Raw genomic sequence first — 19,181 nt, forward strand, 5'->3', positions numbered from 1 at the left:
TCCTGAGGAGGCCAAGATTCCTGGAGGCCGAAACACGTCCTTGTCGACATGCCATTTTCGACAAGAGGAGTCTGTTGATATTTTGTATTTGATTGAACTGTTTGGTTGAACAAAATCTGGAATTTTGGTTTAGAACTTTGTAGAACCGATTGTGTTGGTGCACGACTTCCTCTTAGTGGACCCCCTGATTGAATAGGGGGGCACTCCGTTTGATTTAGTAGCATTTCTTTGGGTGAGAAAAGAATTACTTTTTTGTGATAGTGTTTTTTGTATTGTGAATTTAAAAATGTGTCTATAGGTATTTCGCTAAAATAGAGATGTATGTATATATGTGCATTTGATATGATAAATAATAGCATGTAAAAAAAGATTGATTGCTTTTAAGTATGGATTACTACAAATAAAATTAGTAATCATGATGATGATTAGGCATGTGATCATTGTACATAAAATAGTCCTAAAATAATATCGAGAATTGTGTTCCCCCAGTTAGAGAATTTATGATCCCTGACTTGTATAGGACTTTGGTATTGATTCCTCCAGACCATTTCTGCTCTTTGAAGCTTTGGTTTGGGTTAAGGCAAGAAATCAGATGCTCTTGGCTGAGGATAAACTGAGCAAATATACAAATATGCCAGCATCAGCTATTTCTCTAGTTGGCAGCCTGATTCTGGGAAAGAAAAAGAAAATCCTGGGAGATGTTACCTGTCCTAATTGGATAAGTATTTACATTTTTACATAAATCTGTCCTTATGATTACGATTAGCTTTTCTCAAGTGGCCAAAATATCTACCCGGTCTTCAAGAAAAAATGGAAGGTGCACTCGTATAAAGTTAGACATGCAAGCAGTAATTTCAAAAAGTGCTTCTTTTTATTGAGTCAATCCTTAAACAACCGGCACACAGCCAACGTGTTTTCCAGAGATAGGATCTTGAGATGCACCTTCTCCTTCCTGCAAGGACTCGGCCTGGAACCTGAAAGAGACCTATAAGTTTGTTTTGGCTTCAAAGAAGAGAACACGCAGCCAGTTAGAAGTAAGGAAAGAGGCCCACCTGACTGAAGCCCAGCATGGAGGATTTGATCTGAGTATAAGCCAACCACAACCAATACTGACCATTGGAGCAGTGCCCTGCTTGCTTCAACGTGTCATTCTGATTGAGGAACATTTGAAGTACTCCTGTAGTCCTTGCTATTTAGGACTTGCATGGGCTAGGAGTAGAGTTTGGTCACGTATAGTAAAATACCATCACTCTGTAACAAATGGTGGAACATATAGTTCAGATGGCCACCCTCCCACTTATAATACCTGTGACTGCCATAACACCAGACCACTACAGCTTAGTTCCAAGCTACAGGTTCTTCAATTTTAGTATTTCCAGGAATCAAGCAATCAGGGGAACTGTAAGCATGTTACTTACCCGTGAGGGTCTCAAGGCGCGGGGGGGAGGGGGGGAGGGGAGGTGGTAGCATCTCCGTTCAGTCGAAAAGCCAGGTCTTGAGTGTCTTCCTGAAAATGTTCAGGGAGGGTGCACGTCTGATGTTAATCTTGAGCTCGTTCCAGGTTTTGGCCACGATGTAGGAGAAGGCTCTGCCACCTGTTCTCGCTCTGTGGATGTGCAGGGTTTCGGCGAGGGCGAGGTTGGTGGATCGGAGGTTTCTCTTGGGCATGTGGAAGGAGATTTTCTCACTGAGGTAGTGGGGCCTGGTGTTTTGAAGGCATTTGTAGGCATGGGTGAGTATCTTAATTATGACTCTCTTCTCAACGGGGAGTCAGTGGAGGTTCTGCAGGTGTTGGGTGATGTGTTCATGTCGAGGTATGCCAAGGACGAGTCTGGCTGCGGCCTTCTGTATGGTCTGGAGCTTGTTGAGCAGAAATTTGTTGATCCTGGCGTAGAGGGCGTTTCCGTGGTCCAATCTGCTGGTGATGAGTGCCTGAGAGACTTCCATCCTTGATTTGGGCGGATCCATGTGAAGGTCTTTCAGAGGATGCTGAGGGTGTTGAAGCAGCTAGGCAAAAGCGCTGACCTGTCTCGTCTCCGATAGGGAGGAGTCAAGTATGATGCCGAGGTGTCTGGTGGTGTCCGTTGGGGTGGGAGGGCTGCCGAGGGCAGTGGGCCACTAGGTGTTATCCTATGCAGATGGGGAGGATCTGAACACGAGAACCTCTGTCTTCTTTGAGTTGAGCTTCAGGCAGCTGCTGCTCATCCAGGATGCAACGTCCTTCATTCCGTCCTGGAAATTGAGTTGAGCTGGGTGTTGTCTGCATAGGATACTATTCTGGGTCCGTGTTGTCTGAAGATGGTGGTGATGGAGGTCATGTAGATGTAGAAGAGCGTGGGGTGGAGAGTGATCCTTGGGGTACTCCACTTTTGATTTCGGTGGCTTCGGAGAGGAATGGTGGCAGTCTGATTCTTTGGGTTCTTCCAGTGAGGAACAAGCGAACCCTGTGAAGAGTGGTTCCTTGTATGCCAACATCGTGGAGTCTGGCGGTAAGTGTGCGGTGGGAGACAGTGTTGAATGCTGAAGAAAGGTCCAGTAGGATCAGGGCCACGTGTGTCCTTGAACGAGGAGGCTGCGGATGTCGTCTTTGGCGGCAAATAGATCGGTCTCTGTGCTGTGGTCGATGCAGAATCCGGTTTGGGAGGGGTCGAGGAAGGAGTTTTCTTCAATAAATTTTTTTAGTTGTGTATTGACGGTCTTCTCTGTGACTTTGGGTGCGGTGAGAAGGGGGGAGATGGATTGTAGTTCTTGAGGTCCGTTGGGTTCGCTGAGGGCTACTTGACCAGGGGTCTGACCTATGTGCATTTCCAATCAACGGAAAAGATGCCGGTCTAGAAGCTGGTGTTGAAAGTGCATCATAGTCCTGGAGCGATGGCGGCTCTATGGAAGATGTGCAGTGGGCACAAGTCTGTGGGGTCTCCTGAGTGGATGCCATTCATGTTCGAAGTGGTGACTTCGGTAGTGCCTGGGGTCCAGGAAGAGATGGTGGGCTGGCTGGCGTTGCTGGAGTAGGAAGTGGTTTCAGAGTCACTGTCTGGTCGCTGAAGTTGTCGTATAGGCCCTTGATTGTCAGATGGAAGTAGGACCTGAGCTTGTTGCAGAGGTCTTGAGAGGGGTGATGTCTGTGTTTTTTTCTGGAGGGTTTGGTGAATTACTGGATGATGCTGAAGAGTTCCTTGGAGTTGCAGGAGTTGGCGAGGATCTTGTTTTGGATGAAGATCATTTTGGTGGATCTGATGCGTTGTTGGTGTTCCGTCATGGCCGTCTTGTAGGTTAATGTTATGTTAATGTTAATGTTATGGAAATTTATATCGCGCACGGCTGCCCCAGCCAAGGGGCGTCCCGGCGCTGCGAGTAGACAAAATGCAGAGAGAAGGTAGCACAGATAAGTGAAAGATTATTGAAAAAGATGAGTTTTGACGGCCTTTCTAAAGGCTAAGAGGTCTTTGTGATTTTCTAATGTTTTGCTGTTTCTCCAGTTCTTCTCGAGACATCTGCAGGTGCATTTGGCTTCTTGAAGGTCGGCGGTGAACCAGGTGGCCTTCCTGGGGCGCTGTCTGTCGGGGTTACATGGGGGTGTGTGCTTGTCTGCGCAGTTGGAGATCCATCTGTGGAGTTCTTTGGCTGCGAGGTAGGCGTCTGTTGAGGTGGGGGCAATGCGCTTCAGGGTAGAGATTGAGCTGCTCCTCAGTGACTTTGCTCCAGTTCCTTCGTGGAGGGCGCGGTGCATGTTTTGGCGGCGTGGGTTATTAACGTGGAAGTGTACGCAGTGGTTGTCCATCCATGGGGGTTGCACAGTGTGGCTGAAGTGGATGTTGTTCCCTCCTGCAAAGATGGTGTTGAGTGTGTGTCCTGCCTTGTGGGTAGGCGTGATGATGAGCTGTTTTAGTCCGATGGTGGCAAGGTTATCCAGGAGGGTGGTGGAGTTGGGGTCGCTGGGGTTGTCGGAGGTGGAAGTACAGGTCTCCAATGAGTAAGTAGTCCATGCAGGAGATGGAGTGGGGTGTGACGAGGATGACGAATGTAGTGGTGAACAAAGCCCAGGGTCTGGAGGGGTCTGTAGGCAAGGGTGTCACAAAGTGTGGTTTTAGGGCTTCTCTGGATCTGGAAGTGAAGTTGTTCAGTGATGGAGAAGTATTCACTCGTGCTGGAGGTGGTGAATCTGAGGGAGCTCTTGTGTGCGATGTCGAGTCCTTCTCCTGAGCGGTTGGGGCAGTCCTTCCTCTTGATCTTGTATTCGTCAGGGATGGCGGTGGTGATGTTCGGGTCAGAGGAGGTGTTGGTCCTGGTTTCTGTAAGGAAGGCAACAACTAGGGGGAGGGTGTTGAGGAGGTCCCAGATCGCTACTACTTGTCTGTGCAGGGAGTTCACTCAAAAGAGGATGCACCACACGGTTTCGGAGGTGGTGATGTTTGGTGTGGGGGGAAGGCCATGGAGGTCTGAACGGTGGTGAAGGTCTGGCTGTAGTGATGGCAGGAGAACTGTCCGTCGGTGGTGCTTGGCATGGACAGCGGCAGTTGTTGTTTCAATAAGTCAACAGTAAAAAAAATAAGGGCACAGTACAGCAGCAGAACTTAACTCTGAGGAACACAGTAAGGCAACAGAACAGGCACAATAGAGTATGGATAGAAGCTCAAACCCCTACTTGCACTAAGCCCTATACAGGGCAGCGACACAGCACAGCAGCGGAGCTGCAGCGGGAGAGAGCAAGTCTCTGGCCGTGAGCTATATTATATGTAAGACTACTCCATTACAAAAACAGTGAAACACATCCTTTAAACCAGGTCTTTGAACTTTTAAGAGCCAAAATATATTTAGTTGACTGGGTAACTCTTACACGACAGGCTGACCAGAGCTTGAAATATGAGGCTGAATGTTTTGTATGATGTGCAGCATTATATCAATAAATATACAAGGCCTGCTAGCTAGGTACAATAGAGCACATTGGGATGATATGAAGCAACTGCTCCAATATCTCCTAGAAGAACACAAGAGCAACATAAAAGAGCTATTTCAAACTTATTTCTAACTCTTCTATTAGATGGGCTCTAGAAGCTGCTGACACCACTGCTAGGGAGATAAATACCAGCATTCTCCTCAGAAGGCACTCATGGCTTAGGATTTCAGGTTTTAAACTTGAGGCACAACAATCCATTTTAAACACCTCTTTTGACAAACAACACCTGTTTGGTCCTGTAGTTGACCAATCCCTAGAAAAAATAAAAAAAATACAGAAGTATAAAATTCCATGGGAGCGCTCCAGTCCCCATCAAATAGTGGCTCCTTTCATTGTTCTTTTTACAGAGGAGGGTCCAAAACCACAGCCTGAGATCCAAATGCTTCCACTTGAAAAAGCAATTCCCAATCCTCTTGCTCTAGAGGCTTTGTATAGAATAGGGTATAGAGGAAATAATTCCAATGGTAGGGGTAGAGGTGCCTCAGCACGCAACACCCCACCACCTAACAAACAGTGACTGCCCAAACTTTCCCACAATCACTTAACACCTGTTGGGGGAAGACCTCAACAGTTTTTCCCCATTTGGCAATCCATACCAATGACAAATGGGTGATCCACATTATCTGTCATGGTTATTTCCTGGAACTTACCACCAATCCTCCAAACATTCCACATCGTACTTGCAAACTGTCGTCAGACCACTTACAATTACTTATTCAAAAAGTGTAATCCCTCTTACAGAAAGGAGCCATAGAACCAGTTCATTACACTACCAAGATTAAGGGATTTTTTTTCTATATTTACTAATTCCCAAAAAGGACGGCTCCTTAAGACCCATTAGATCTCAGAGTGTTAAACCGGTACATACTCCCAGAACATTTTCATATTCTAACACTTCAACAAGTGCTTCTGCAACAAGGCGATTTTATGATTTTATGTCCACACTGGGCTTAAGACGCTTACTTTCACATTCCCATATATCCAGCTCAGCGTAAATTCCCTCGATTTGTGATAGCAGGCACAAACTATCAGTTCAAAGTACTTCCATGTGGAGTAACTACTGCCCCAAGAGTGTTCATCTCAGAAGACAACAGATCCACTTCTTCCCGTACCTAGACGACTGGCTCATCGAAGCCAGCACAGACCAAAAGTGTCTACAACACACTCAGGTCACGCTGGGCTTACTTCACCACTTGGGCTTCACAGTAAATGCATTGAAGTCTCAACTATAGCCTTCACAGACACAATATTATCTGGGAGTCAATCTCGACACTCAAAAAGCACTAGCCTCTCCCAATACAGCAAGAATTTGCCATATTCAAGCTCTGTCACTTCAGTTTCAGGCCACACAAAAATTACCAGCCAGGACTTCTCACATCTTGTCTGGCTGTGCCCCAGGGTCTCCGCTTACTGGCCCGAGGTCAGGCCGACCCCCCACTCTGCCTCCTCGGTTTTTGTAAATTCTGCCCGGACACTTCTCACCACCTAATTGCCATGCTGCTTGTCTTTGCACAGCGCAGGGTTGCCATGTGTTTGGGCAGCAATCCTGCACCCAAATTCGAAATTCGCTCAGTGGCTCGAGGATGCATCGTGCTTCCAGACACTATTATCTGAATGTTGGGACCTCATTCCAGCTAGATCTCGCCCACTTGACGTATGGGAACCCCTAGTGTTATACCACATTTCTCACTCCCCCAGAGCCCAGCTTCCTCTCCGGTGCTCCCAGCTGGCACTCCGCCCATGGCGGCTGCCGGTGTTGGTTAGTTAACTGCCTCCCCTCCATCTCCCCTCTCCCTCTCTGAGGGGCCCACCCCCCCCTTACCCGAGACCTGTTAGCCTTACACCACTGACTGCTCATTGTCCAAACGTGCCTGTTTAACATTGGCTACGTTGTCGTGTTATGATGTGCTGTGCTTTTGGTCCTCTGCGGCTTTCAATCGCACTCATGTACAAGGTGCTTTGACTCAGCTCAAGAATGTGATTTTCTATGCAACTTTGTCAGTAAAGGTTTTTGAAAACTTAAAATAAATCAATAAATAAAAATACCAGCCAGAACCTTCATGCAATTGCTAAGGATGATGGTGTCATGCATAGCAAAAGTGCCTCAGGTAAGACTACACATGTGTCCCCTAGAAGAATGCTTAGCATGTCAGTGGAATCAATCACATGGTCAATTCATAGATTTAGTGTTGGTAGACGGCCGCACCAATCACTCTCTGCAGTAGTGGAATCCACAACATTTATCAAAAGGGCGGATCTTCATCGACCCTATTCCACAGATCGTGCTAACAGCAGACACATCTCTATCAGGTTGGTGTGCCCATCTCCAAGATTACACAATCCAGGGTCTCTGGGACACCAAGCACAAACATCTATACATCAACTATCTAGAACTTTTAGCAGTATTTCTAACACTCAAAGCGTTTTAGTCTCATCTCACATGCAAAGTTGTCTTAGTCCGTATGGACAACAAGACAGCTATGTACTATATACAAACACAGGGGGGGGTCATACACTCTCCAACTGTCACACCTCTCTCAGACCATTTGGAGTTGCGCAATCCATCACAGAGTTTGTCTCCTGTCAGAACACCTTCCAGGGGTGAACAATCAGATTGCCGAGCTCCTCAGCAGAAGGAATTTGGATATTTAAATCTGCCACCAGACTCCATGCTAATCTTAAAAGAAGAACGCATACTACCAGAGGTTTTTAATCCGCAAAATGGAAACGTTCTGTTACCTATTGAGATAACAAAATTAATCCTTTAGATGTTTCCTTTCAAAACATTGTTACGTTCTGCATATACAACTATGTAGTCTAGTTTATACATCTATGAGAATGCACCTTGAAGCAGTGGCTATATATATATATATATATATATATATATATATATATATATATATATATATATATATATATATATATATATATATATATATATATATATATATATATATATATATATATATATATATATATATATATATATATATATATATATATATATATATATATATATATATATATATATCAAGCACAACGTTTTGGCGAAAAAGCTCTGATGGCCCCTTGCAGCGGCGGGCCAGGACGGGATCGCCAATCCCAGCAAATTCCACAGCACACATTCACCTTCGAAAAGAACGATGTCCAGGCCAGCAAATATGTTCAAAACTGGATTTTAATCACAGCCCTACTCGACGCGTTTCGGGAACAACTTCCCTTGCTCACGAGTACTAGTGTCTGTTTACATCCAGCATTTAAAGAAATCATGTGATCGTGGTTAACATAAACATAGTCGACAGACTACCACTTCATTGTTTGTCTGGAACTGAGAAAACAGATTCAAAGTACATCGTCAGCAATATGTGGCATAACATGGCAAAAATAACATTAATGAATTCCTAAATGTGGTTTCTTTAAAATATTCAAGTCAATCATAAATACATTTAGTGCAAAATAAATAACATTTGGAAATCGAACATAAATGTTGGTTCAGGGTCTCGAACTCATAGCCCTGTTCTATGCACTCGACCTTACTTCAGGTCTAATCAGTTGTGCTATTTTGCTACTTATTGGCATGCATACTTTCAAGCATTAGGTATGAACACACGGGTCATTTCCAGTTAGTGTCCTTGCTTATTCGGACATCCTCTGTCACATTAAGTATCGCCGTAATTGTTCCAAGTAATACAGCCCCAGTGGGCTAAACCCGTTATCTTTCCATTGTCTGTTCATTCTAATTCAAAAGTTTTAAATCATACCAGGTAGCACCGCTCATTGCACAACTGCATAACGTGTTTTCTGCCACTTGAAACATCCTGCCACATACTTTCTGTCTTTGACTGTGCTGAGTTTTCATACTCTCCCACATTAATCGGTACCTGTGACAAATGATAAAGTACAGTGATTATATAACATACAACCGTGAGCTTCACACATTCATACCATTAAAATCAAGGATTGAAGTTAGCTAGGCATGCAAGGTGTTGTTCATATCATCTCTATTCATCCAAGATGCACTCCAAGCGCCTCATCGCAATTGTGTCCTTGGGGTTGCAAAGTGTGATATTTAATTATGAACCTAGACTCTAAGCGTCTGAGCTCTTGCAGTCTATTACCCCCTCTTTCCCTAAGGGGTACTTAGTCTAGTACCACAAATGAGAGGAGGCTACTATTGCTTTGATGATGAGTAGCAAAGTGCCTCGCAACTGGGTATTGCTTGTCATGGTTTTTTATACCTCTCAAGTGCGGTAAGATTCTGTCTTTAGCTGGTTTAATGGTACTACCAACATAGATTTTATCGCAGGGGCATTTCAGTGCATAAACCATGTACTCTGTATGACAGGTAACATGTTTTGTGAGCTTAAAGGGATCGCAGGTTTGGGACAGTTTTATCTCTTTAGTGCTGTGGCTAAACTTGCATGCTTTACAGCGGCCACACACATAAAATCCCTGAACCGGATTATTTTTCTTTTTTTTGGCTATCAAGGTTTGGCACACCTTGTCCTTCAGGGACCTAGGTCTTCTATACGTAATTTGTGGGAAATCTTGGATACCTTGTTGGATATCCTTGTCAGTTTTAAGGGCACTCCAATATTTATTAATGGCTCCTCTGACTTCCTTTGATTGGGAGTTATAATCAGTTATAAATCTTACTCCTTCTAGATTTTTATTAGTTTCATCTTTCTCTGTAAAGGGTTTGGATGTTTCTCTCTCTCTCACCTTGCATACAGCTTCTGCAATGCACTTTTTACTGTATCCCCTGCTCTTGAATCTCTCACACATGATTGCTCTTTCTTTTTCATAATCCTCCTGTTTAGTACAATTCCTTTTGGCTCTGAGTAGTTCACCAAAAGGAATAGAATTAATCAGGTTTCGGGGGTGACAGCTCTGGGCATGGAGAAGGCTGTTTCCGGCGGTCTCTTTCCTGTACAGAGTTGTCACAAGGCTTGTCTTTTCTATGGAAACTTTAAGATCTAAAAAGTCCACTGTCTTGTTGTTAATATGGCTTGTAAATGACAGATTAAAATCATTCACATTTAAGATGGCAACGAAATCTTCTGCTTCTTTTATTGTGCCATCCCAGATGATAAATATATCATCGATGTACCGGAGCCAGGTACGGACTCCGGTATGGTATTGTTCTAGTTGTCTGACTATTTGCTCTTCCCACCACCCCAGATATATTCCTGCAAAGCTCGGGGCAAAACAAGTGCCCATAGAAGTGCCAAGCAGTTGGTGGTAGATGGCGCCATTGAACAAAAAGTAATTTTGGGTAAGACATGTGTATATCATGTCTAACACGATTTCGGTGTGAAATAGGTATGACACTGATCGGGTACTTCTGCACGCTTTAATTCCCATTTCGTGTGGGATATTGGTATACAGGATGTTTACATCCAAGGTCATTAGTAAACAGCCTGTATCCACTGAGACATTAGAGAAAATTACCAATGTGATTATACGATGAAACTCTTCAGACTCTAATATAACCTTAGATACACTCAGTGTAAACAGACACTCACAGACTGTCACTCATCCATGGAGTTACTCACACACCTAGTCAGTCATGCAAAGAATCAATCACACCTCAATTTCCTCAACTATACAGTTATACACACCTTACTTATTCAAACATATACTAACACATATTTACTCTCTTATACAATCCCTGATACAAGTTCACAATGATCCATACAGCCACTCACACATTCACTGGCTCTTATGCACAGTTATTTATATATGTCAACTCTCACATGTACTGTGTTTTACATATGTACTTACTTTGACATGTAGCACTGAGATATCCACTGAGATATCCATTCACTCACCAATACACTCATGCACACAGTCAACCGCCCATACAGCTGTTTCCACATGCACTTTTGAACCCATACATCTAGTGAATCACCTGCTCACACATCTATGCACAGAGTCATACACCTCCCTGCCACCCACACACACACTCAGTCTCCCATACAAATACTTCGGCAACCAATCAATAACCCATATAGTTACTCATATAGCTACTGATCAACACATGCAGCAGTTTACATAACAACAGACATAATGATGCACACATTAAGACAGTTTAGTCACTAACCCATGCACTCAGTGAGACACATTTAATCACTCACTCATAAAGTCAGTCATGCACCTACTAAATCCTTCATCCAGACACTTATACATCCACTCATTCTTCAATATGTAAGACATATTTTGCCTTTACAGAAACATACAGTCACTGGATGTTGTCATCAGTGATGTCATCATTGATGTCATTTGAGATGTCATCAGTGATGTCACTGACCATGTCATGAATGATGTAATATGTGACATGATCAGCAATGGATTGCGGGTGCGCTATATATAGTTAGTGCAACTAACTATATATGCGAATTTCAATGGTTTTGTGTGAGTAAAATAAGGTTTTGTAAATGCTAATTCCTAACTATATATGGTCTATAACCTATGGTTTTTTCAGTGAATTTTCAAGGTTTTGTAAATGCTAATTCCTAACTATATATGGTCTATAACCTATGGGTTTTTTCAGTGAATTTCAATGGTTTTTTAATAGCAAATATCAAAAGCTGTAAAATGTATTCTTCTTTTAAAGGAAAAATATATTTTATATATATTTAATATAATTCTTTTATGTATATAAATTTTTTGAGGGAAAGAATTTATAAACTATCATGCTGAAGAAGAGTGTGGGGAAAAAAACAAAGAGGAGGACTAAGAGGAAAGAACAATCAGTTCAAAAATACAATTGCTTTAAAGCATGAAGTGCTTTTCCACACATTTACATTCAAATAACCCATATTAGAACATACAAAATATCTACAGAGGAGACGGTGTACATTGAATTTTAGACTCTTCATTGGTACCTACATGTTGGTACTTACATCACCCACACAACACAACAGATCTCTTCAGAGCTACCCTACCTCAAAGCACTCTAAAATATTATTTTACTATTTCCCTTGGTTTTCCCCTTGTTACGCTTTCCGGAATGCTACCCGGTGCGCGGACCGGACGCTAAACGTGCAAAAATATGAAAAAAAAGGTTTATTTTTTTACATATATGGGCCTCCTCAGCCACCCTCAGAAAACCTAGGGGGTCAGGATATGTCTCCCGTGCCCCCTTATACCCATTCCAAACATTGTTTATCCTCCATCTTGTGACTAAATTCGTCCGAAACACAAGATGGCGGACTCCCGTTACGCTACCGGTGAGCTACCCGGTTCGCGAACCGGGTAGCGCTTCCACCGCGAAAAATCGAAAAAAAATTATTTTATTTTATTGCCCCGCGGGGCCCTTTAATAGCCCCCACATCAATCCTAGGGGGTCAGGAGGGGTCTACCTTGCCCCCTTTCATTCATTTCCCCCTTCGTTTATTTCCACCTCTTGTCTCTCGATCCTACCAAGAGACAAGATGGCGGCCGCTCCGGACTGTTTAGAATGTTGACAGTCACCGGAGAGCCAATCCGCTTCTCCTCGCGAAGTTCCGTTACGCGTCTGGTATGCGAACCGGGGCGCTAACCGGGACGCTGTCACAGATATATATATTTTTTTGAACGTTAATTTCTCAAAATCCACTGGAGCACATATCTTGAGACCTAGCAAAGGCACATCGGGCAAACAGTCTCTACAATTTTGCCAAGTTTCATAGAAATCCATTCAGCCGTTCGAGCTAAAAGTGAGTCCAACCGCCCTATGGAAAACTCAATGTTAAAAACACGTTTTGGGACCCCCCTTTTTTCTCGGCCCCTGCTTGACGAAACCCCCCCCAAACTTTCAGGGGACGCTCAGAAACAAAATGTGCCATTTTCCTGATAATTTCAGCCAATTCCGTCCATCAACGCCAAAGTTATTCAACATAGAATTTTCAGAAATCCCTATTCAAAAAAATCCTAACTATATATACCTACTGGCGACCGCCAGTAGGTAATATATATAAAACATTTCTATGGCAAAATGAAACCCCTCATTTTGTTCCTTTTCAAATTAAATGTATTAAGTGTTACCACTTTATTCCAATCAAGATGACTTCAGGTGTGCCATACTTTTGTCATAAGTAAGACTGTTAGCGTTCTAGTTGTTCTTTAGTACACTCTGGGACATTCTGTCATTGGGCTATAGTTGGGCTACATCTGGCTGATATTTGGGCTACATTTGGGCTCTTTTGTTTCTGGTGGCCATCTTGGGAGACTGCATATCAGAATTTTTTTAATGAAATATAAGAGGATTAGTCACTCAAAATGTGCCCTAATTTTTCTTTCTTCAGCACTAATCATAATTTCTATGGCAAAATGAACCCCCTCATTTTGTACCTTTGCAAATTAAATGTTTTAAGTGTTAACACTTTATTCCAATCAAGATGACTTCAGGTGTGCCATACTTTTGTCATAAATAAGACTGTTAGCGCTCTAGTTGTTCTTTAGAACACTCTGGGACATTCTGTCACTGGCTATAGTTGGGCTACATCTGGCTGATATTTGGGCTACATTTGTTTTTTTTTGTCTCTGGTGGCCATCTTTGGGCTACAATAGGCTACATTTGGCTACATTTGGGCTCTAACATATATATAGCCCAATGTAGCCCAATATATATTTTTCAAAGTTAATTTTTGTAAAAACCACTGGAGCATATATCTTGAGACATAGCAAAGGCACATCGGGCTACCAGTCCCTACAATTTTGCCAAGTTTTGTGGAAATCCTTTCAGGCATTCGAGCTAAAAGTGAGTCCAACCGCCCTATGGAAAACTCAATGTTAAAAACACGTTTTGGGACCCCCCTTTTCTCTCAGCCCCCACTTGACCAACCCTCCCCAAACTTTCGGGGGACGCTCAGAAAACAAATTGCCATTTTCCTGAAAATTTCAGCCAATTCCGTCCATCAACGCCAAAGTTATTCAACATAGAATTTTCAGAAATCCCTATTCAAAAAAATCCTAACTATATATACCTACTGGCGACCGCCAGTAGGTAATATATAACATTTCTCTGGCAAAATGAAACCCCTCATATTGTTCCTTTTCAAATTAAATGTATTAAGTGTTACCACTTTATTCCAATCAAGATGACTTCAGGTGTGCCATACTTTTGTCATAAGTAAGACTGTTAGCTTTCTAGTTGTTCTTTAGAACACTCTGGGACATTCTGTCATTGGGCTATAGTTGGGCTACATCTGGCTGATATTTGGGCTACATTTGGGCTCTTTTGTCTCTGGTGGCCATCTTGTGAGACTGCATATCAGAATTTTTTTACTGAAATATAAGAGGATTTGTGAAGTCACTCAAAATGTGCCCTAATTTTTCTTTCTTCAGCATTAATCATAATTTATATGGCAAAATGAACCCCCTCATTTTGTTCCTTTGCAAATTAAATGTTTTAAGTGTTAACACTTTATTTCAATCAAGATGACTTCAGGTGTGCCATACTTTTGTCATAAGTAAGACTGTTAGCGCTCTAGTTGTTCTTTAGAACACTCTGGGACATTCTGTCACTGGGCTATAGCTGGGCTACGTCTGGCTGATATTTGGGCTACATTTGTTTTTTTTTGTCTCTGGTGGCCATCTTTGGGCTACATTGGGCTACATTTGGGCTCTAACATATATATAGCCCAATGTAGCCCAATATATATTTTTCAAAGTTAATTTTCGTAAAAACCACTGGAGCATATATCTTGAGACATAGCAAAGGCACATCGTCCACTTCGCTCAGTCACACTGCATGCTTGTCTAGTTTAGTAGAGATATTGTCCATCCTGAGATTCAAACTGTCTATTTTTCCATCAATGGACTGCATGGTTAGGAGCGTTTTTTTTCAGTGGATTTCAAGGTTTCACTTGGAGTTTCCAACTTCGAGTCGGAATTGACTCGTTGCTGTGATTTGCTACTTTTCTGCTGCTCAAACGTGGGGCGTGATTGAATTTGTTCAGTTTTCCCCATGCTTGCACTGTTCCACATGCCCGCTGTGTAGGAGAATCTCACGCCTCACAGGAGAACGTCGTCTTCCCAGTGTCAGGGGTTTTATGCACTCAGCCAGATGACTTCTCTCTATTAGATTAATTGTCTTCAGTATACCTCCTCCATGCCCACCACAGGATCACATCAACTGCATATTGTGCTCATTATCCTAGGCATAAGACAGGAAATAGTTAACACAACTTCCTCTCATCAGTGCTTAGTCCCATTGTCAATGGCATGAATGACTAGCCCTTAGTTAAGTGTCCTTCGACGTTAAACAGGCCACTGTGTATGATTTGTTCTCCCTTTCACTTCAGTGTGGGCAATTTGTGGCGTTATCACTGCGCACCTCCCCTCCGTCCGGGCACACTCCTGAAAAAACACTATAATGTGTTTAACAGGCACTCACCACCATAAAGGGCCCAATATGTCTGCCCCGTCAGCTCCCCCTCTGCAATGCGGATTCCTCAATATTATAATTGCAGCGTAGAGCTGCTTATATCCACTCTGCAGATCAGCAAACCGGAGTGAGATACTAGACAGACATGTAGAGCAGTGGGGGTTTTCTCAGATTCGGTCCATTAGGTTCAGAGTATGTTAATATATTAGTCTACTCCTTCGCATGTTGGCCTGCCCTCACCCAGGGTACCTCCGGCACCGGTGCGGAATCTTAACATTGTACTTAAGACTCATGGGTCCACCCTTTGAGCCTTTACACAAATGTTCTTTACAGTTCCTTTCATGGAAGGTTGCCTTCCTCATTGCAACCACTTAATTAAGGAGAGTTTCTGAGCTACAGGCATAAACTTTAGAAGATAAAGATAGAGTAGTTCTAAGCACCAAATTTCTCCCTAAAGTAGTTTCTGCTCCTTCCCCACGCACCTCAGTTGACTACTCCGCCGCTCCTTGCCGCTCGTCACCGCTCCTCCCGCCTGTCCGCTGGTCCTCACTGCCTGTCTGCCGCTGGTCACCGCTTCTCCCTCGCGCCATGTCCGCCGGTCCTCCTCACGCTCCTGGACGCCGCTCCTCCCCGTGCTCCTGACGTCAGCACGCAGGTCGTGGCCGGCGCTACTTTGAAGGGACTACTTTTTTTTTAAAGTTACAGTTTTTAAATAACGCATATTTTTATAGTTTATATAGCCTATGTCTATCTGCACACCCTGACGATTACAATGATGTATCGGGTGTGTGGATTGGCGCTGTGGTTCCCGAGTTTACCCGCCTCAAAGGTTCAAAGTTCTTGCTTTATAATAGTAGTATAGATAGGACAAAACATTTCCTTTAAAAAAAAAACTTTTTGTTGCATTTGTTCCAACTTACAAAGGCAATCCTATTTCTAAATTAGGCATTCTCAGATCAATTTCTAACTGCGCTCAAACCTGATATGCTAAAGCTAAAAGAACTTCATCCATCCCACTAGAGTGCATTCCACTCGAAAAATAGGGGCATCTATGGCCTTTTTAGCTAACATTCCTATTGCTGATTTCTGTAAAGCAGATACATGGTCCACACCATACTCATTTACTAAACACTATTGTGTGGATGTGCCAATCAAGCCAATGTAGAACAAGCAGTGCTAAAGATACTTTTCCAGACAACTGCAACATCTACTGGTTAGCCACCACTTTTGGAGAGCATTGCTATATAGTCTATGCACAGCATGTTTACCTACAGCACACATGCAGCGAACAGCTTATGTCACTTACCCAGTAAGCATCTGTTTTTGGCATGTACAGTTGTAGATTGACATGCGCCCTCCCACCTCCTAGTCCTCCTGTAGTTGTTGCAGTTTGCTTTAAATGCAATACATATGCATGGACATCTCTTTAATATACTCACTTACAACATTCTCACCCTCTTGCGGGAAAACAATCTAACAATGGAGTCGATGCCCATGCACCTTATCACCGAAAGGAGGAGTCACCTTACCTTGTGAATTGAAAGACTTTGAAGAAAAATAACTTGCAAACATCCGGACCCAACACTAAATGGCAGGAGTATGCAAAGCATGTGAATCTACAGCTCTACATGCCAAGAGCAGATGCTTATTGGGTAAGTAACATAATCCTTCTCCTCCTTCAGCCTTCTTTAAGATTCACAAGAGAGGCGTAGGAATCTGACTCATTCACAGGTTTATAATGCATCAGATTCCAAGGATGTTGCATGATAGCACCCACAGCAAATCCATGGAATGCCCTTTTCACACTGAGTATTGCGTGAAGGGGGCATATTAACAAACCCATGAAAAGTACTGGGTGGGTTTATGTGGCCTTCTAAATATGAGCTCGCACATTGCGCCGCCGGTGCTCCCGAAAAAGTAACACACCATTGACCGAATGTGCTTATAAATAAGCCCATGTTAACTACAACAAAAAGCACAACATAGTATTTACAGAATTATCACTATAAGGTAGTCTTACAGAATCTTCCACTTTTAGATTTAGTTGTAAAATGTGATTACTTTGGCCAGGTTGTGTAATCTCATCAGTGGTTTGACTTTCCCCAAACTGCCATTTAGGACCATTTTACAAAACATAATGATGCACTCTTTGACTCCAAATGCCTTTTGTGCCAGTTAGTGTTGTTTAGAGAAGGCAAATCTCAGTGCTAGTACTCTATTCCTAAAGAGCAAAATATCTTTAAAATACACAATGTACAATAGATAGTGAATATGTGAGTTGTAAAGTTGCAGATAAAATGGGTAAAGACAAATGATACAAGGAAGCGTTGGGGATCTTGAGATCATTGCTTGTCGAACAAAGAATGAGTGTAATTACAGGTAATAAATATATATAGGAGCAAAAAATTAACCGGTCTTTGAACAATGTGCAAGTCTTTTCACTTTCACTCATTAGAATGAAGCATTACCTCCTTATGTGACAGTGTACAAATATCATGTTGTTAGTATTTGTGCCGTATTACCTATGCTTATTGTGTCTATCCCACCATCGTATTCCTCTGCCACATGACCTGTACTGATCCATATACCCCATTTATTCTGTACATTTTCTATTACAGGCTTTTAAAAATCCTTGGAGTGTCATCTACCAGCACAGAACTAGAGTTAGTCACCGACTACTTCTGCGTGTTGGCCCGAAAGTCAGCCTGATAAATGGATGAATAACACACGATATAAGATCCCATCCGATGTCTTTTTCAATATTGTCCATTTTACTACAAAATACATCTAAATATCATCTTTTTACTTAACTACTGAACATACACTTCTTTTCTAGATGTACAAATCTTTTTACCAAGAAACTGTCGAGTGAGAGATAATTCCTTTTGTGTATATAGCATGGATATTACATGAACTGTGGCTGTTACAAAATATGATTTTTTTCTTGCTTTAATCATAGCTAGAAGTCTTAGACAAATGGCCTGATGTCCTGTCAAGTTAAAATTAGCAGAACTCTTTGACACAAAGCGAGTGTAATAATTCCATCTCCTCAGTGGAAATTGAGAGAAAGACGATAGTAATACTAGCTCCGGGAACTATATAAATAGGAGTTTATCTCAGATAGAAAATAAAGATCCAGTTTTAACATAATCTTCAAAGAATATCCAAAAACGTGAACAGTACAATAAATAAAATAATTAACCAACATAATAGGCAGAATAAATAGCCATCAAGAAGTCTACCTTATAGGAATGAAAGTTCTAATCAGCAGAAATAAGTGCCTTGAAAGAATGTGTCCGAAGGGATCTGAGAACCAAAGAAAGATTTCAAGGTGGTGACATAGGGTTGGAGAGCCAGAAAGTCACCGCCAGGCTTCTTTTGACTAATGTGAAAACTTTATTGCAGCCCGCTCAGTCTTTAAACTGAAAGGTAACTCAGAAAAACTGTGAAATGGAAGGAATAGAACACTGAGCAGCATATATTGAATACTTAATGCTACACTTTTGACAAAAAGTCTGGTGTATGTATGTGTGTCTTGGTTTTTATAGAGTGCAAACATGGGAAGTTCAGGAGTACTGAAAAGGGATCTTGGCATGGGGGCGGGCCAGGGTGTGAAAGGCTGGAGGGCGAGTGTTGGGCACTGTCTTCACTGCGCATATGGGTTTGGCCACCCGTCTCAGGCCAGCAAAACCCACATGCTCTGTGAAGCGGTCTCCAAACGCAGCTGCATTCCTGGGTTGGAGAGAGCAGGGACAGGCACCCATGCTGAGTGGGAGTGCAAATCATCTGTGATCAAGCCAATCCTGATGAGGCATTTTAGCAGGCGCCTGTGTCTAGAGAAGCAAGGATTGC

The 19,181-nt window shown here is 42.7% G+C and overlaps 1 protein-coding gene across 1 annotated transcript in view; it reads left to right on the forward strand.

Annotated features, from left to right (window-relative positions):
• LOC147701306 (putative methyltransferase DDB_G0268948) overlaps positions 1-18,949 on the forward strand; it is a 115,001-nt gene extending 96,052 nt beyond the window's left edge. Inside the window, exon 7 of the mRNA XM_086928619.1 lies at positions 17,948-18,949. Within this exon, the coding sequence (XP_086784745.1) occupies positions 17,948-18,038 (91 nt within the window). The 3' untranslated portion in view covers positions 18,039-18,949. The remainder of the gene's footprint in view (positions 1-17,947) is intronic.
• Positions 18,950-19,181: the final 232 nt, after the last annotated feature.

Source organism: Lissotriton vulgaris, chromosome 7 (assembly GCF_964263255.1).
Source record: "Lissotriton vulgaris chromosome 7, aLisVul1.2, whole genome shotgun sequence".
NCBI classification, from domain to species: Eukaryota; Metazoa; Chordata; class Amphibia; order Caudata; family Salamandridae; genus Lissotriton; species Lissotriton vulgaris.